Source organism: Hippoglossus hippoglossus, chromosome 5 (assembly GCF_009819705.1).
Source record: "Hippoglossus hippoglossus isolate fHipHip1 chromosome 5, fHipHip1.pri, whole genome shotgun sequence".
NCBI classification, from domain to species: domain Eukaryota; kingdom Metazoa; phylum Chordata; class Actinopteri; order Pleuronectiformes; family Pleuronectidae; genus Hippoglossus; species Hippoglossus hippoglossus.
Genome location: NC_047155.1, coordinates 23,521,256 through 23,541,770, shown reverse-complemented (window position 1 = coordinate 23,541,770; position 20,515 = coordinate 23,521,256). Strand labels below are relative to the sequence as shown.

The 20,515-nt window shown below is 40.5% G+C and overlaps 1 protein-coding gene across 2 annotated transcripts; it reads right to left on the bottom strand.

Annotated features, from left to right (window-relative positions):
- Positions 1 to 1,134: 1,134 nt before the first annotated feature.
- ccdc120 (coiled-coil domain containing 120) lies at positions 1,135 to 16,322 on the bottom strand. 2 transcript variants are annotated; one of them, XM_034585742.1, is made up of 12 exons: positions 15,889 to 16,322; positions 9,355 to 9,513; positions 9,160 to 9,251; positions 8,211 to 8,341; positions 7,379 to 7,480; positions 7,163 to 7,283; positions 6,943 to 7,002; positions 6,186 to 6,339; positions 5,943 to 6,044; positions 4,606 to 5,643; positions 3,447 to 3,552; positions 1,135 to 3,324 (listed from the first exon to the last, which is right to left on the bottom strand). In XM_034585742.1, the coding sequence occupies exons 3-11, from the start codon at positions 9,206 to 9,208 to the stop codon at positions 3,456 to 3,458; spliced, it is 1,854 nt and encodes a 617-aa protein (XP_034441633.1). In that variant the 5' UTR covers positions 9,209 to 9,251; positions 9,355 to 9,513; positions 15,889 to 16,322; the 3' UTR covers positions 1,135 to 3,324; positions 3,447 to 3,455. The 2 variants fall into 2 exon arrangements, with proteins under 2 accessions (XP_034441633.1, XP_034441632.1); XM_034585741.1 differs by having other exon boundaries at positions 1,135 to 3,318.
- Positions 16,323 to 20,515: the final 4,193 nt, after the last annotated feature.

Sequence of the window (20,515 nt, the reverse complement as noted above, 5' to 3'; positions counted from 1 at the left end):
GAATACTTTGTCCTAAGGTTTTGATAATATGCTAGATAAAAAAAAAAAAGAGCAGTTAACTACTTTACAGGTCACTTACCTTAATGTAAGAGTACAGGTCACATTAAAAAGGATTATGGCAATGATATTAAAAATACCACACACAGAAGGACACAGTTACAATTTGTTTCATCATCTGTTCAACATCATGAGCAATATTCCATATTACTTACTCCAATTATCATTACTTACTACCATCATGCAACATATTTATTTTATTCTCATTTCTCATGTTATTTATATCAGCACTAGTTCTGTATTTAGCCTTTTTTCTTTGCTCTTTGTGAAATGCCCTTGACATGCTGCTGTAATACAATAACTTCCCAAATTGGGATCAATAAAGTACTGTACATCTATCTATCTATCTATTTACTCATTATACACTTTATTATTTAATTTCACTTATAATGAACTTTATACTTTTATCTTTATTTTCACTTAACTTTTTTAGAATTAATACTCTTATTGTTTTATTGACTGTATTCTTTTCTATATTGTGTTACTCTAATCTCAAGCTGGTACAAAATTTCCATCTGATTTTACCTTATCTTATCTAATATTTACTTCTTTTGTCGCAGCATTGTAGTATATACATTACATTATACATGTATTAAAGTGTCTTTTAAATTATAAATAAAGTTAACACTTTTAATTTAAGGAGTACTGTAAGGACTTTATTTTCATTAACAAAACTTAAGCCACTCCACACACGCATACCCCATCAACACATTCATATATATATGTATCTGTTTTTGTACATGGATGGAATGTGTACATGTATGAGCATATGTAAGGGCCTATATATGAATAATTTACTTTTATTTATTTTATTATGTTCAAATTTAATGTATTAATCTAATGTGCAGTAAATGTAATAGAATGTTATTTTATACATATAAAATGGTCTGTTGAAAAAAAGCATACGTTCTCTTACAATAAACAAACAAGAGTTGATTTCAACATGACACTTTATTTAGTAGAATGAATGCACAATCTCATACATACAGTATAGGACAGACCCATTTAGTCATATTCCATAGGTCTAGTTATAAAGAGGAGTGAAAAAGTAAACAGCTGCACTTAAGTATCTTTAAAAAAAAAAATCTGAATAATCAAATATTGACACGTCACACTGCTGATGAAATGTTTTGAAACACAGATTACCGATTCCCGCACTGATGAGGAAGAGCTACAGTAGATAGCTACAAAATGTTATATGTTATTAAATATAGTATAGTTTGAATAAATTTGCTTCAGAGCTAAATTTATATAATTTATTTTAAACTTACAGAGTACATTATATGAAAAATACATTTACGACCCCCAGTGCACAGCAGTTTGGTCTTTGATTTCAGGTTTTCACCAGCTGGAAGAAGCTCTATGAATCTGGATAATGAGAGGATGTGAACACATCGGGCAGCAGAAGAAACCAGGTCACATTCTGTGCTGTGCTACAGTGAATGCAACAGTAGAAAACATCACATATGATACACATTAAGAACTACATTCAAATGGGCCCTAAATGTCCAAAGATCAAGTACATTAAAAGGGGGGAAAAAATGCTTAATGTGTACGTTCTGTTTACATCGAGATAAATATTTTCAGTTTCCTTGAAGATTTTGTTTCTTGAACCAATTTCTCTCAATTTTACAATGAGGCTACCAAGACCGTAAGACTCTTAAAATATATTATGACCTACTACTCAGATTTTAAAAAATTGGTATTGTTAATTTTTTTTTGAAACAGCACAAAAAACAAACATATGAAATGAGTCAAAATCATTACAAATACAAAAGTCAGCAAGCATGAACTCTCATAAACAAATGTACTGGTATGAGACCTGCTCACACCGTCATTCAATACTGCAGCAGTTCTATTCTCTCCACACCATCAACCTCACTTTTTTACAACCAATTAAATAGTGCTCACTTGGGGGTGGAAGGATAGGGGGAGGTTATTGTGATTAAATATGTATTTTGTGGGTTAGTTTGAAAATTACAATATTAGTATGGGAATAAAATATCAGCTTGAAACTCATCAGTACAATCCACGCTATATACAGACTAACACTCCAATAGACCTTCAGCAGATGCTGACAAAACTCACTAGCCCCTTTATAACCCCTGTCTTCATCTTCCTACTGCCGGTCATCTCTCATGGGGACAATTTCATAAGGAATTAAGGCTTAAGATGTTCATAAAGTGCTCTGTATGACGCTCAAATCCTCCACAAGTAAATGCAGAAAAATATAATTTGATATGAGTAAATTATCGTCATACAGTCATGTGCTACTGCCATACAGTAGGTCTCATTACAGCCCTCAGGTTTTTCCTGAAATTGGTCTAATTTTTCTTTTCGGTGGAAGGTCAGCACAGAGAAAGCTACATTTATCAGCCAGCATCGAGCTGAATCTAGAAAACAAAAACAGAACTAATCACAATATATGACATCATTCCAAACACCCCCACTCTGACATCGTGAACTGCTTTCACATCGTGATAGGCTAATCACAGAGGCTTAATGCTAGCATTTCAGATTATTAGAAAGCACTTTAAAGTTTTCCAACCATGGTTTAGTTTTGATATTAAAACTTTTTAGGCACTCCCGTCCTGCTACATCAGTTATGCTATAGTTCATGGCCCGTTTCATTTATCAAACATGAAAAATACAAATGGCTGTGAAAGTAACAACAGATGAGGACTGAAGTATGTTTTTTGCGTTTTGTATAGTTTACAAACACACATTCACCGGCATGGATTAATAGTTTTGAGATGACGTGAGCTCATATAACATCTTTATACATCACACGATTAATGAGAAATAAATTACCTCTTTAATATAACTGTTCTTTATATCTCAGAAGATACAAAATAGTGATTTAGACTGTATATATTCTGTAAAAAAGTATATCTCAGGAGACTTTTCAGGGTTTATAAGGAAGGATTCACTGCTTGTGTTGGACCAGAAATGTCGATATATGTAGAACAGCATAACCATATTGTTGGTAGATAATCTGTAACACCAGCGTACATCCGCATGAGAACACTGGGTTTAATTTCATACTGGTGGAATCAGTTGTAAGACGGGGAACTTGCCAAGGCTTTTTCACACTGCACAGCTACAGTTTGTCATTTACTACAGTCTCTTTCTGCTGAGGTCGCCATGTTTTGCTTTGCAATTGAGGTCACATTGTATCAATTTGTCTGTGTAAGTGAGTGTGAGGCTACAGTGTTTTTGCTCATGATATACTGTACTTTGTGTGTGTGTGTGTGTGTGTGTGTGTGTGTGTGTGTGTGTGTGTGTGTGTGTGTGTGTGTGTGTGTGTGTGTGTGTGTGTGTGTGTGTGTGTGTGTGTGTGTGTGTGTGTGTGTGTGTGTGTGTGTGTGTGTGTGTGTGTGTGTCTGTGTTCTGCTGCGTCAGACTAGGGTGCCTGGGTCTGCACTCGGTTCCTTTGGGGTCACCTCTTGCATCTGTTGTTGAGGAGTCTCCTGATAGAGAGAAAACTCCATCGACCTGTTGGGGAGGCAAGAGAAATCAATACAACACTCCACGAACGAGAGGCAAGCAGTAAAGCGTAAAAACACAGTGAGAGAATATCTTCATGAAATAAAAATCATGAATCATGGTCAGAATATGATTCAGCTCAGAGAAGGGCTCGCTTGTAAATTTGTAAAATGCCTTTGGAATTAAGGAAGAAAGTAAAAATCCTTGACAATTAAGGGGACGTTAATGCATAATCGCATTTACATGTGTAGACGTGACTGTTCCTCATGGGCCACTTTAAACAATTTACGGAGGCCTTTGAGTAGTTAGTATCTGAGGTTGTTTGATCTGAAAACAATCCAAAATTCATGACGTTGGTACTAGCCAGCTAGCGGCAGGAGATAATGCTGATCATGCAAAATAAAAAAAGGCAAATGCAAACAAAAATAAAAACCCAACGATTATAAAAGTCGGAATGATTGATGGCTTGGTTGGGGACAAGATAAGAGTAATGGCACCATCCTCTGCTAGAATACTCCAACTAACAGAGAAACACGGTTAAATGTCAGCGATACAAAAAGATTGAGTGAATGTGTTCCCAAACATGCATGTTAGTATTTTAGTTAAAGTTTTTACATAGCCCTTAAAGCTGAGCTACAAAAGGCCTCTCAAAACCAGAGCTATCAATAATAATTGCAATATAATTTTCATCAATAGCAAAAAAAAAAGGTTCAATATATGTTGATATAATCCCTATGCATTGTGTAAGCACAGGTAACTCATAAAGACAAGTTTAAAACCACAACCTTCACTGAGAAGCAAACATCAGTCTTCAAATTAATGTGACATTTATTGTTATAATTATCGATATCAACTGATTATCTTGAAAACAAAAAGCTCATCTCTTTAAGTGATAGTACGTTTCTTCTGCTTTGTAATGCTCTTGTCAAATGCCAAACATTGCACAATAATGAAAGAAAAAGTTCCATCTCATTCCTAGACCACAAGACAGATTATTGCCATCGACAAACATATAGGTTTTAGAGACAAAGCACACAGACTAATGAAAGAAAAGGTACTGACCTTCCATGCATTGGGATACCGTGGAAGCTGGCTGACTGGGGTATCTGAGGCCTGTTGAGGTTGGCTGCTTCACCTTGGACAGACTGAGCCTGGTGCACCAACGGGTGGGGGTGTGAGAGGCGAGAGATACCCGTCTCGTGACCCTTTGAGGCGGCCGGTGGATAACCAAGAGCGTTCCTCAGGTACCAGTCCCTCAGTCCTTCCAGAGCCAGGGCTTTATGCAGGCTTCTAGTTGAGTCTTCTGGTGTCGGGAGAGAGAACTGTGGGGCTCTGCGACTGAAGGAGGGGCCAGACAGCTCAGTCTGGTAAGGGTGCAGGTTGGGGATGGAAGATGTGGTGGTGCCAGAGGCAGGAAGGGGAGACTCATATGCTGACAATAGTATTCCATCCTGGGAATGTTGCTGCAAAGGAATAAAAGGTCCACAAGATTTTGTTCTGGTGACTTTGACCCTGCGCAGCTCAGCTTGTGACCCTCGGAGGACCATGGGGCTGTAAGGAGGTGCAGCGCTGGGGAGATGCACCTGGGAATGAGAAAAACCATTGGCATGGGGAGGAACCACTGCTGTGGAGGAACGAGGAGAGGGTATGTCCTGCCAGATCCTGCCTGTGGACTGGTACAACTGCTGCTGCACTTGCAACCTCTGCTGTTTCCCCCAGATATAGTCCATGAGTAGCTCATTGTAGCCTCCCCCTGCCCCTCTGCCGCCCATGGAGAGACGCATTTTGGCCTGATCCACAGAGCCGTCCACATGTCTCTCAGGGCTGCCGAAGTGAATCTGTCGCAGCTTGCCGTCAGTCAGTGTCTCTGAGCTCTTGTAAGGCCCTCCTCTGGGGGGCATCCCGTTTCTGGGTGCTGGGTCATCAGGGAGGCTCGACCTATCCAACAGGGCCTCTGAGCTGTTACTGCGCCTGGCCCGGGAGCTGTACGGGCAGCTTCGGCGGTCAGAAGAAGAGCCCTCCTGTGCCAGTGGAATCATGTATGGCACATCCAGGCTGCCAGACCACTGCTTCAAACCATTACCCCCTGACGCATCCGACCTAAGGTAGAAATGTGAGTACAACAAGAGTTTATATTAGTGGAAGACTGAGAACTATGGATAAAGAGAGAGTGAAAGCAATGTTAAGCAAAACTATGTAACTGCAATTCACAGGACTTAAGAAGGGGCACAATTTAATGAGCTCTAGCCCTTGATGGTATAGTCACATATGCCACTAATTATTGTTACAACCCTGACTCTGTGTCAGCAGTAAACAAAGTCAATAAGCATTTTCCAACACACAGTTATCACAGTGGGAGGGAGCTGTAGCTGTGCTGCGTCAGACATTACACACATTACCTGACATGAACACTGATTGGAGCAGTTCGCGCCAAAAGAGGAGTCGCTGGAACACTTCTACCTTCAACGTTAGATGCACTTCTCGGTAAAGAGTGAGTTGGGCTGTGAGGAGCGACACAAGAGGACATTGATGCATTCACGATTCATCACACATATATAAAAACAATCATGAGCATGTGTGCACAAGAACATGTACAAACAGATCAAACTGCACAGCCTGTAGCACAGGGTCACTTCCAGTACCTGACAGAGCTTGTGACAGAGTTGCGACGTGTCCTCATCTCATAGTAAATCTCTACTGGAGACAGTTTCCTGCTGATGCGGTGGTCGGGGCTGCCCACAGTGAGCCGGGGCTGAGACAGAGAGCGCTGGTCAGTGGCCACGCTGGGAGAAGACTCTTTTGGGGAGAAGAAAACCAAACAACTGTTATTGTAATGAAGCCCACTCACAAACGAAAAAAAAGTATTGTCTTCATTAAAAGCACAAGAAGCCAAGTGTGCTATTTTGCGTTTGAAACTGAAATGTGACTGCTTAGTTTTATTTAGTGTTTTAACAAGAGAAGTGAAAATTAGCTTCACACCTACTAAGCATATTTGTATTTTGAGTGTGTCAAGACTAATTTAGGATTCTGAATATGGAAATACAACAGAGTATCCACCAGGGGTCCCTTTTCCACTGGTCAAAAGACCCACTAGCAACTGTTAACATCATGCTTTTGTCTGCAATGGGAATGGATTCAATCAGCTTTCACTAATTGGTCAAGAGACACAGGAGTACAATGTGCAGTAGACGCTGGTTATCATCGGCTCCGGCTCTGATCGGCAGAGATGAAAGTGACACCCAGGTGAACAGCATGGTAAGAAAGCTTCTCAGTTTTGGGTGTGTTTGCGACATTGAATATGACACAAGGGGAAAAAGCTGAGAGATAAACTCCTTCACTGGCAATGGGAAAGGAGTCAATCACCTTTATACCCACTAATATTGGTGTAAAATGACTCACCATTGTCATGGGATGTTGAATCTGACATGGAGCTTGTACTCTCTGACATCACTGTGTCCTCTGAAAGACAATAAGCATTCAGGTCAAAGACAATGCCGCAGGATATTTGATATCTTTGCTGAGCCGAAGTGCAAAGGTCATTGTGTTAAAGACAATGTGGATTGGTTTTTATTCACTTATCCCTGATACGTTCATTATTAGTGTTGCCGTGTAATTATACCTGTGTGACACCCTCGATGAACTGTCCTCTTGCTATTTGGGACATTTCTGTCTGATTCCGAGTGTCTGTACAGAGCACCAGTGAAGATGGCTTTCATCTGCTTTCTTTGGGCAGCCTCATCCTGCAGCCAGGGACAGCCAACCGTGTTAGACCACAAGTATACACAACAGTACAGCTGCTGCCTAAACACAATTGATATTCAAGATGTTGACTTACCTCTGCCTTGGTGTTGGGCCCCAGGCCAGCTCTGCGCTGCACCAGCGGGGGTTTCTCTCCAGTCTCCAGGGGGAAAGTACATGGCAACTTTCCAGTCAGCTCCTATAAAGGACATTCATTATCCTTCTGTGTGAGCTCAGAGGTTTTACATAAAAACAAACTTCACAGATTACCGGAAGGTTCATTAAAGACCTTTAAAAGTTAAATGCATTGAAATCTTTATTATAAATATTGCTATGATGATAAAAAAAAGTTAAAAACAGATTAACACCTGCAGATGAGTAGAGTTTCAAGATTAGATACACTTACAACATGATAATTGTGTGCACAGCTTTACACTCTTTTATCTACAAGGGTGTTGAGCTGGAAAATTGCTGAAAGACTCACACCACAGAAGTTCCTGTGCACACAAGCTATATGTCTCTATCATCTTAATAAATTAATACTTCTGCATGGTGATTGCAGATCATATTATAAGAACAGATTGTGAATAAAAGAATAAAACACACAAAGAGAGAGTGGTGTATAATACATCAATCTGAAAGCACAGGGATGTGTTAAAAAGCTGTGACGCTGCTGTGGCTTCATTAACATGCACTGACAAGTTCTCTGGAGCTGTCAAGTAATTATAAATATGTGTTTCATTTTAGGTGAGAAGCAAGACCTCACAGATTCTCAGCAAGTTGTGAGTAAAAAAAAAATACACTATAACCAACTTTAATACAATCAATCTTCACTAAAAAACAAATGAACAAAAAAAAAAAGTTTTCCAGAGCAAGAATATTGTATCCCTGACCATGTATGATTCGTACATGAAGATAAAGCTACTTACTGCTTCCTGCAGACAGACATGTTTGAGCTCTCCCACTCTGGTGTTGAGCAGAGCCTCCAGGGCCTGTTTTCTCTCTTGCAGAGCTGAAATCCTCTCAGCCTGCAGCTTGTTGTCCTGGCTGCCTTGAACATCTACACATCACAGAACGCACCAGAAAGAATTAGAGGAAACACGGGATGTGGGTGGAAATATTCTCTATTATTTATTGTCAACACATCCCATGTTTGTTGTCAAAAACATAGTAAAAACACATCAAGGAGCCCCACAACTGCTGTGAGTGACATGTTCCTTCATTACCTTGAACAATAAACTGTAGATTGTTTTGAGTCAGTCTGACACACACAGTCCTGCTGCTTTATATAATCCAACAACTTCACAAATTCTGTTTTGGAAAGGTCCACTAGAAGTACAATGTACAGGTTTTTTTATGCTTTATTTCTAAGTTAAAATGTATAGTTATATTTGACCCATCTTCAAGGATTCACTTCTTCACTAAGAACCACTGGCAGGATAGGGAGCATTTTGAGAGATGGACCAACACTGTTTTTATGTTCTCATGGGATTTGTTGACCATGAGGAATTTGTAGAAAAATACCAGGCAGGTCCTTTAACAACTAGAGACTAAATATTTTTGATCCTACTGACTGGAATTGAGACTTCAAGGAATCAAACTAAGAAACTTTCCTGACTAAAACAGTCTTATTATGCCTGTTTCAAACAGTACGATGTCTGTTCACAGTAATTCAGTGCTCTGATAAGATTATCCGACAGCTGTGGTGACAGTGTGTGAACAAAGGGCCTTCACACATAACAGCTGTTTTTTCAGCTGGCTGTTCCCCTGAGGAAAACACGTTCCTTCTGTTGAACTGTCAGAAAAAACACAATCTTATAGGTTTGCCAGACCGCTTCAGGCTTGTCCAGACACGAAGGTGCGCTTCTTTACACTCACCAGGAGCCCCCAAACCCATTGATGTGATCAGATGTCCTTTGACCTCCATGTGATGTAATTCTGAGGACTCACGCTCCCAACCACACCCTCACCTGATGAGAAAGAAATTAAGTTTTACCTGCAGCTGAGATGCATCGTCAAAATATATATATATATATATACGTAGGCATTGTTAAGTGTTGTATCCTCTCTAACCTTGCAGTTTCAGCCATGTGTTGACTTTAGGTGGAGAGTCAGTAGTTGCATTTCCAAGAAGTCAATAGTAGATAAACATGGGTGTCTCCTAGATCTGATTACGCCAGGTAGCATCGGGGGGATCCAGTGCAGCTCAGCTCAGGAATCTAGAGACAGATCCTTCAAACAGATAAAAAAAAGAGAGATCAGCTTAATAATAGTGTGACATGAATCTGGATCGTTCCGGTCCTTTTAACCCTGATATCCTGGCTGTCTGCGTCACTTTACGTCTCGAGTTGTGTGTGAACTGTGTGTGCGCAAGATGTTGGACTTGTTTACAATCCGTTTAAATTGGTGTCTCATAAACTCGAATCAAACAAACACAAAGTAAACTTCAAGTCCTGTACATGTCCTAAACTTCTGATTGGCTATGGTGTTTATTGTTAACGTGTAAAGTGATTGCAGATCAGCAGGGGAGTCAGGAGGGAGGACATGCAGCACGGTAATACGGCACAGAACATAGCAGAAACCCAACAGTAAATTTAAAAGCATTGTAAACACAGAAAAAGCAGTAATCTAAAATGACCTCTTAGAGGAAATTAGCAAACCAATTCATTTTCAAAGAGAATGTCAAATGAGACAGGATAAGTAACTGTAAAAATATATGGAGAGATATGGAGTGGGAGAAAGCTAAACTGTGTGCATTTTATGTCTCAATAGCTCAGTTACGACTCCAAAAAAAGAGGGAGCCAGAGGAGCAGAGCCAGACACACATTGATGGAATAAAGAACAGGGGCAATATATAAACGCAACTTTCAAGGGAGTGTCTGGTTTGCTGCTGTCGTAAACATCAAGGTTTATATGAAATGTATTTTATATCGTGTTGGTACATTTCTATATGTTATAGCTACATATCCCTTCATGTCAGCTAAAAGAGAAGGGAAAAAGAATAACTGTTGCTGAGAACTGAATTTAAGCAATGATTTATATGCACTTTTCCCCACATAATGGAAAGTCATTACAAACAAAGCCTCTTCCATGATACCCAATAGAGAATTGACATCTAAAAATAGCGATAGCGTTTTTCTGCCAAAAGCCTCTCACTCAACGCTGCTCACAAATCGCTGCCATAAACAAGCATCTTGCTGTCTCTTTGCCAGTCGAGTAAATCATAAAATGACTCTGTTCAACTAATCTAGACGGAAGGCCTCAGGGGCTGAATCAAAATTACCATCCAAAGACTTAAAAACGTTTATCTGTCCCGTTAGTCTCAGCAGCTGTCTCAAAGCTCCACTCACGACTGACCAGCTTTCTGCTTTTTTGGGTGAGTAAGACATAGTGTTCTGCTTTCCTCAGTCAAACATCATAAAGAATGAGGCTCACTTTGTGCGAAGACATACTTGAAATACTTCTATGGCGTTTGCGTTGGCCCCTGTCCTGGAACTGAACCAGAAGCTGCTGTTTGCTCCTGTACGTGTGAAAACCTCCAGCATGCTTGACCTCCCACTGACACACAAGTGAGAGCCTTTCACACAAACAAATGGCAGAGTTATGACTGCCCTCAGACAAAAGCTCACCACATGAATCTTGTTATACAAAACTGAGTCCATGATTATCCGATTTCAACTTAATCTAATGTACTGAGAAGGACTATCTCCAGGGAATGAACATGCAGTGTCATGTCTGTGCTCTCTTGAGCAGAGGGGTGATAAACCCCCCGAGAGAAGCAGTAAAGAAGACAGACAGAGACATTTGGTATTCTACTGGACCGTCACTAGAAAGCTCAATGCAGAAGCCAAAAGGCTGCCATGCCTCTTAAGAATGGCTTTGTCCAGTTACCAAAACATTTGCATAGAAACTTGGTATGATCCTTTTCACTTAGTAAAACGTGTCCTTTATCTCGTTTTAAAACTAACAATTCTTATCCTTCAGTCCTGAAAAATGCTTCATTTTTGCTGCTATAACTGATATAGCAGTATGTTAAAGGTAATTAAATTCTTCCTCTTCTAAATGAACAATGAAATTAGTCAATTTTGTTCACTTCAATACACTCTGTGGTTTTGACCTGTAGAGAAATGGTGCTGATATTAGCAAACGTTCACAGGAAGACATAGCATGGAAACCAATTTTAGAAGGTGTTAATCAACAAAGTCTCTTCTTGTTACCTTTGTACACAGCAACAGACACCAGTGGCGTCTAAATGCAACATGTCAGATTTCTTGTATCACAGAGTTGACACGCTGCTCTCCAAAGAGCAGCAACGTTATTACATTTAACACTTCCTGAACCTTGATTCTATTTCTGCCAGCACAAGTACAATGTGTTACTAGCAGTTCGATCACACAGACAGTGTGAGCTGCACTTAAAACTGATACTTTATTATATATACGATTTTGGGGCTGGAAGCCATCTGGTTTCTTTTTCTAGTTTGAGCAATCACATTTGAGCAGACTTGGGTTGCCTGCAGGTAAACAGTCCGTGTGAAGGGTCTAAGAGGTGGAATACATTGACCGAAGTGCATCAGCCCTTTAATTGATCTGCATTCATATGATCACCTCTTAGCCGTATAGAGATTAGTCAACATGTCAGCTGGGCCTTAAATGCATATAAAAAAAGTGTCGCTATTTCTGATTTGTGAAGAATTGTATAGACTCATGAGACTGTAAACAGTGTATGGTGAACAGAAGAGTCTTGGACTAGATGCGCCATTGCCCCCAGAGGCCAATATATCGGAATTTAGGAATATCAGGAATGTAGTTAGCAATAATACTTATCAGAGCAATAACAAAAATGGCTAAAACAGAAATGGTGCCACCTGTACAAAGAAAGCTGAAGAAAAACAAAGACAAAGAGAAAGACATCTCCAAGTGAGCCACAATCAAACAAGATGTTTTCTTTCAGTAAAAGGCAGAATAAAAACATTGCAGTAGTAAGAGAAACACACCAAATATATCAACAAAAAAAAAGAAGCTCTCCTACATTAACACAACCTCAAGCACTGCTTTCATGAATGACAAGGGCTAGAGGAAGAATGAGAACCAACCAGCTGCAACAGGTCGCCCTCCAACCCCTGAGCCTAACAAATAACACACCTGATATGATCGGTGGTCTGGCTGATTGAAGTCAAGCGCTAACTTCTTTAACATCTGGTGTGCAGATGTGCGCCGAGCTACAGGTATAACAACGCATCGCATTCCAGAAAGAAGGCTGCGGGAGAGACGGCAGGACCAAGAAGACCCAGATAAACAGAGTCACAGAGAACGGCATAAGAGGAAGGATCAGAGGAGATGTGAATAAGAAATATGACCGCACCACAATCATCAAACACATGTTGACATAGCATGTGTGGTGGGGATGAGGCACCGGCTCTGGATGGGGGTATAGATACTACTGAGGGAGGCGTGCTGATTAAAACATGAGCTTTGCAATGAGAGTGAGCTGCCCCTGTGCAGCATGCATCACAGAATGCAAATCAGCGAAGGGTTTAATATTCAAGTCCGGCAGGCTAAACACTGAGGCCTGTAAGGTATACGTCCAAACCGTGTCCACAAAAGGAAACGCACTTCTCCCTCTGCAGCTTCGAAGTCATACATATTAGATCACAACATTCATAGGGAAGCTAAACTGCTACAGGCAACAGTTTTCTCACCCCACGATAAACAGGAAGGCTTGTAGCTCTTAAAGGAGATTCACTCTCTTGAGCTGTCAGCTTTTATCTGGCCCAAGAGTCGCAGGAACAGGCTGCTGGGTTTATATAACTGATTCAATAAAATAAAATACATGACTTTAAACTGAGTGCGCCTTAATATGTTACAGTAAAGCCTGAGGCACAAGCCTCAGTTCCGCTGATAATGACAATGGATGCACAATTTGTTGAGTCTCTTTAGACAGGCGGCCCAGAGCAGCTGAGATGCAAGAGAGCAGCTGAAATATCAACTCAGCAAAGACAGGTGAGGCCGGCAGCCCTCATGTTGACTGTTGTCGTTGACACAGCTGCTGTTGTAAACTTACACATGGTAACCAGAGCAGGGTGAACACGACAAAGCTCCCGTTGGACGAGCGTGAAAGGCCCTGAAACGAGTCACAACTAGGCCAATAGTGAGACAGACTGGGGTTCTTTAATATTTCATATCACATGTCGCAACTTTGGCCGTCACAATTCCTTCACCGACATTTCATGATGATGCTTTCCGGTGTTTTTTCCTGATGCATCTGAACTCTGACCCTTGCTTTGTTCTTTTGTAAGAGAACAGTAATGTGACCTTTATCTGAAGGGTTCTTATTGCCATTCAGCATCAAACTTCAAGGATGTTACACACACACACTCTGTAAGATGTGGTGAGGATCAGAAATAGACACGTCAACACCCAAATGTTTTCAATCCAAAGGGGAAAAAGCAGGTCCCGACTGAAAAAGAGATCAGTCAGCATCAGTTACAGCTGATTCCATGAAGAGGATTTTCCACTGAACTACCTCCATCTGACCAACCCTGAACTGTGGGGGGCTTATAGAAGGTCAGGTGACCCCACCCCCCAACCCCCACTTTAATGTGATCTCTTCATGTACCCTCTATATCCATGAAATACTGATTTATAACACGCTTATCGGCACACAGCAGGTCAGCTTAAGCTCGGACGGGCCAATCGTGCGGCCCTCCGTTTCTCCTCCCTGGCCTTGACGCTCACCTTTGCACATTTGACACAAGTATCAGGGGTGAAACAAAGCAATCCTGGTGATTGCTATCCACCTGGATTCGGCTAAGCTGAGGTGGGGGGAGTAATAAAGAAAGGAATGCAGCTCTAACGTCTGAAGGGATTATTCCTTTACATTTTCCCTTTGCTCTGTAACACCTGGAGGGATTTCTCCATGTATTCCACATTCGTTTTTATGTTCCACTGTGGCTGTAATCCGCTTTGTTGGTTTTGGGGGGAGTTCAGAGCTGCTTATGATGTGCCGCCACAGCCATGCAGTTACAGTTATTATTATACATGTGTTACAGCCTAATCTGATTCTTTTGTGCCCTTCAAGTTCTCTCTAGCTGAGGAAATGTGTGTGAGCTCTCTCCCTTATCCATGTCACTACTGCTCTCATGGTGTATTTTTAACTCATCACAGAGTCAGGGACTTGATTCCCTGAGCTCCCACACCAAACCCCAGGACACATTAGATTGAGTCGAAAGCACATTTTCATTTTAAATCCATGTCCAAATGTCCAGGTAAGAGGTCTGGACCCAGAGGCGAGTGTGTGACACACACCCTGACCATACTTTTTTTTTAAAGTCAGCTACTACTGAAGTAGATGCTCAAATCATGTCAGCCCATTTCTTAAGGGCATCATAAAAGGAGCGGTGTCACCTTGATGTAACTAAGTGGAAACAAATTAATACCCTTGTGTTTGAACCAATCTAGATCAAGGTCCAATTTTATAGTGTTTGACTGAATCTCTACACCAAAAGCAGCATGAAAACCACAGGGAGCTCTTCACAGAAGAGAGTAGTGCCATGCTGCCAATTTAAAGACAACAGCAAACAGAGAGAGAGGGGAGTGAAAACAAACACCAACATGTGTCAAAATCCCCCTGATCAAGATGAAACAGAGCATGAATGGTCTCCTGGCTTCCCCCCTGCAATAAAGCAGCTAAACCGGGCCTCTTTGCAAATGGCCTAATGGTCCATGAATTCAAAGCGCCCTGTAAATACAAGAATCCTAAAATAGGAGCAATCAGCACTTTCAGAAAACGCTTGGGAGCGGAAAGAAAAGGAAGGTGTTTCCCAGATACAGCCAAAAGGAGGATTAGCAAGGAATCACCCTGAAGGGCCTGACTGACCCACACAACACATTTGGATGAGGGGGGGGGGGGGGGTTTCTCCCCTCACATCCAGACAGACATCCTAGTTCAGGAATCTGTTAATAATAGGAGGGTTGGCAGAGCTGCATGAGAACAGGCAGAATGTAGAAAGGAGAGCAGTGAAATCGATAGGGCCCAGCGGGCAGCAGCAGCAACATGCTCCACAACATTGCAGCAACAGGGAGAAGTTGTGTGTTCCCAGAAAGAAGAAGCATGACACGGTTATTCACTAGTTTAAAGCTGCAGCCCGTCGCCTCCAGACGCGGTGGCAGCCCTGTGGTACGTCCTCTGCTCTTTAAACGAACACGCCACACAAACAACACGCTCGTGTTTACAGGCGCGAGAAAACAACAGGAGCCAGATGGAGAGATGGCTGTATTTACATTCCCACATTAGAACCCGGCGTGCGAGGCTGCAACAGCGGCCACCCTTCATCTGCAGCACCGGCTCGGAATCGAACCCTCGCCGGGCTCATTAACCGGAGCATTTAAGCTAACATGTCGCAGGTGTATCTCCCGCTGACACGATGCTAACTCGGGGTTTTAACGTTAAAAGAAAATCATGAATACAGGAGCAAATGGCGTGTTGTTGAGTCCAACGCGGGCCTGAGCTATAAACACAGAGAGAGCAGGTTGTGTTCATCACTACACCCAGTCAGGAGCAGAAGGACATCTTGGAGCAGATTCCCCCCCCCCCCGCCTCTCTTACCGGGGAGCATGACCGATGCCTTCCGAGGTCTCCGCGGTCCTCTGTGGCAAAACCAAGCCGAGAAAAATCATCCCCGCGTCGGACCACAGGAGGAAACCATCCCAGAGAAGACGGCGATTAATGACTAAACCGCGCGGTGGTGAAAACCCCTCTGGTTCATTGTAGCCTCGTATCCCAATTGTAATTCACCAGCAGCCTCCAGACCTCCTCCTCCTCCTCCTCCTTCTTCTTCTCCTCCGCTGCTGCGTCGGGCCGCTGCGCATCTGAGCCGAGCCGAGCCGCTGTGATCGGGCAGAGAGCCTCGTCCCCTCCTGCCCCGGATGAAACCCGGTGTTTACACCATAGGTTTACACACAGCCGCTGTCCCCGTGCCCCGCCCAGATGTTACGTGCCCTCAGGCTGTTCATCCACTCACACCAGTGCCGCTCACCAGTTGTTGCATATATGCATGTGCTCAATGTCGCCCAACACTGGAAACAATAAATCATCGCATCAACCTGTGCGTTTAGCTCAAGAGGTTCCCCTGAAATCAAAATAACAGCAATGGAAATAAAATACATATATTTATCTATATACTCAGACACATATGTATATATTAATAATTTTTTTTTAGTATTATACTATTTTTACACATGCTAGTATACACATTCATAAACCTGATTGAAAAATGTCAATGAATACATCAGCATGAATTTATGTGTTAAACTTAAGAGGTTTCCCTAAAATTAAAATGACTGTAACACTTAATATACACACACACAAATATTTTCTGTTATTATACTTAATCCTAATGTATTTCTGTTTCTTAAACTCACACATACTAGTGTATATATTAAGCGTTAGGCCTAATTGAAACATTTGGCGGAATACTTAAAGAGATTCCGCTGTGGTTTATACAATAACCTCTGAAGACAATTAAAACATTTCTTACTTTAAAAGTAAAATAGTAGTATTGTAAGTGAAGGTGATATTTATCTACTTTAAAAAGTTAAAACTTAGTAATGTAAAAGATAGACCAAAACTGTTAAAATTAGCTCTCTGGCTAACAACTATTTTAAATTGTATTGTCCGTTCAGAAAATGACTTAAATTAATAAAGTTTAGTTAAGTTCATAAAATAGTAATATTTATATAAATATATGTAAAAAAAATTCTGTTTCTGTAACTCACATATGCTGGCCTGCACAATGAACCTGATTGAAAAATAAAAGATTAGCATGAATTGAATTGTTTAAACCTGTGGTTCCCCTGAGGGTTAGCTACCAAAATATCTTCTTAAAACAGTCAAGAAATATTGAGTGCAGCTAAAGGAAATATTTATCTACTTAAAAAAGCGAACAAATCTAAATGTATAAGACAGTCCTGTCGAAAATTAAATATATTCTGCATATTTTTAACTCAAAATAATAAAGTTTAGTGAAGTTTATAAATGAGTTACTACACATGATTATTATAAATAATAATAATAATATATATATATATTATTTATTATATTATTTAAATTATATTAAACATTGATTTCTATATCTGTAATTTGCACATGCTAGCATACACAATAAACCGGATTGAAAAAGGTGTAAAGGTGCATGCTCCATGTGTGTAACCTGTAACACTTAATCCACACAGCACAGATATTGTTCACGATTTGTTGCATATAGGCACGTACTCAATGATGCTAAAAACCTTGGTATGAATTTAAGTTATAAACTTGGCTACCAAAATATTCTCTTAAGACTATTAAAAAAGTCAAATAATGAAAATAAAAATGTGCTTTCTGGCTAATAGCAATATTAAAGTATTTTGACATTGTACATCCAGAAAATGAAATGTATATCTTTGTTAAATCAAATTAGTTAAAGGTTCAGTGTGTAGAATTTAAAGGGGACATAGCATGCCCATTTTACCACAAGTTGATATGGTTCCTTGGGGTCTTAATGAAATGTCTGTAACATACTTTGGTCAAAATACCACAAGGATCATATAAAACAGCACCCTTTTTACCCTGTATAAAACAGCCCTCCACAGAGTGACCTGTTTTGAGTGCCTGTTCCTTTAAATGCTAATGAGCCAGCTCCCCCCTCCCCCCCCCATGATTTTAAACGATATAAATTACATATTTTATATGATATAAATTATCAAATATGCATCCCATACTTTGTATTCCCCTTCTGTTGTCCTGGAGTTTTAATTTTCCCAATCACATAATTAAATGTCCCCCTCTGCCCATCCACTACAAGCACACAAGCAGACAGACAGAGAGAGAAAGAGAGGTGGGGGGGGGGGGGGGGGGCTATGAAGACCATCATTTACCCCCGAACCCCGACATTCAACGGGTACAACAACAAGCGGAGAAAGCAGAATCGCGGGCTGACCTTATATATACAGTCTATGGGGCTGACCAGCGGAGAAATGCTCGTCCCGTGTGAACAGCCAGGCGGCTGCGTGCTGGAGAACGGCGCTGCGCTGCCTCGCAGCGGCGCTTCCGCGTCCGGTGTACCCCGGCGTAACTACTGTAACCCGGCGTAACACGCCGGGTTACAGACCATGTAGGGAGACTTCCAGTTCCTTGTTACGACACAATACCCAGGAAGCGCAATCGAGTCGCTCAAGCATGACGTTTCTGACTTAGAGGAACTATAACAAAACGCGCAAGTGTTTTTTCCCCAGAGTTTTTGGGTTGGTAGACATGCCAGATACCCACATTAACCTGTAGAAGCACTAACAAAGTGGAATTTGCATGCTATGTCCCCTTTAATGATATCTAGTGGTGAAGTTGCAAGTTGCAGCTATTGAATACCCCTCACCCTCCTCTTCCAAACATGAAACAGAACCAGTGGCAGCCTTCAGTTGTCATAAAAAGTGCAAAAGGTGTTTGTCCAGTCTGGGCTACTGTAAAAAAAAAAATGGCGGCCTATGTAGAGAGGACCCACTCCTGACGTAAATCTTAAGTATTTCAATATAAAGGGCCCATTCTAGGGTAAAGAAATCAATTTGTACAATTTGGATGAAACACACTAGTGAAAACATCACTAAGATTATTTTATATTCAATTTCTGCCAATAGATCGCTTTCACATAAATATTACACACTGGACCTTTAAGTAATTTAGAGATTAAGAATAACAAAGAATACAAAATGTATTTCTGTTTGTGTAACTTAAAAGTAAAAACGTTGTTTAGTGATTCATTCTATAATATAATTAAAAGCATTTTAAAAGCAATGCATTACAATTTTTTCTGCTTCATAAATCTTTCATAAAACGTGCCTGAAAATGAACTAGTTTCTGAGGACATCAGAGCTGCTTCAACTCAAACACACAGGCCATTGTGTTACTGATAAACCAAGTCCATCGGATATATTTCATAAATATAACAAAAAGGGCTCAGGATGAAAAGTTTATTTAACACTGCCTTCAAAAAGGCAACAACAGGGAGTAAACCATCTGTTTCATTTAATTTTAATGTTTGAATTCAAACACTAAATAATTGTTCAAAAAAGAAAAACATTAACCATCAATCATCAGACCACTCAAGACCAGAAATGGAAAGAAAATGCAATTCCTTATGTCCACAGCAGCAGTTTTAACCAGATGTAATTATACAAAACACATTTTAGCCTATTTCAGCACCCTATGTCATATTAAGTGCAAAAGCATCACAGCCAAAAACTCTTGATAGGATCAGGGCAGATGTATTCTTTTTAACATGTCTTTGCTGTAACAGAACAGCTGTACTGTGCATTGTAAATACAGTGCATTCAAAAAGTGCCATTCTTTGTCATATCAGATTGAAAACATATAGTGAGACTGGACATAATTGGGCTTTTAACAGGGATAATCTGAAAAAAATACAAAATTATTGCTTAAAACAGACTCCTGTTGAGTCAGTACTATGTTGGGGGTGGTTATTCTTTCCAAAAATAATTCTGTTAGATTATAGGGAGTCATACATGTTCAAGAGACCTGATGTCTGGACTTCAGGAGCCCATCTGACCACAGTACCTCCATTAACTTGCCTTTAGTCTCCCTCATGTCTTTGGGCAATCACTACTCAGTAGCTTTTTCTTTTTCTTTGCCGATGACATAAAGATGCATCTGTTGTTGTGTGAACACCGTATGTGATATTGAATGTACTGAAAATGATTTTATTTCCTTCTTCATTTGGTACTTTCAGTGTGTCATATTGTAACAAACTTTTAAACGAACAAGATACAATTCTCTTGAGCAATGCGAATAGAAAAAGGAGCTAGGGCGGTGAGGGGGGTTTATATGCAATGGAATATCCATGAAATCAGTGTATAGTATACAGGGTGTATTCACTTTCCTCCTTTTTAATTCTTTTATCTGAATATACTGGTATACACAATAATTTAAGGGTTTGAACATTATGTTGGTGTCAGTATTGCAACAGAAAATTATCAAAACCTCTGTTACTGAAGAAACAGAACGATCAAGGGAACAACTGTTATTTAGACCAAACAATTGAGTATAAAATGGAAATCTGGGCAAAATGCAAACATCATTTATTTTGTCCAAATACTTAAGTCTGCTGCGTTTTGATTCTATCAAATATGTGGTACACTATAACATTGTGATGGCCGATGTTGACACAAAAAACAACACAAAAAGA

Excerpts from the sequence above, each read along its gene's own strand:
- ccdc120 (XM_034585742.1), bottom strand. The coding sequence starts at position 9,208 with ATGGAGGTCAAAGGACATCTGATCACATCAATGGGTTTGGGGGCTCCT. Across the intron at positions 6,045-6,185 it reads TCTGTCACAAGCTCTGTCAG|CCCAACTCACTCTTTACCGA; the intron begins GTACTGGAAGTG and ends CGCTCCTCACAG. Across the intron at positions 3,553-4,605 it reads GGTATCCCAATGCATGGAAG|GTCGATGGAGTTTTCTCTCT; the intron begins GTCAGTACCTTT and ends CCTCCCCAACAG.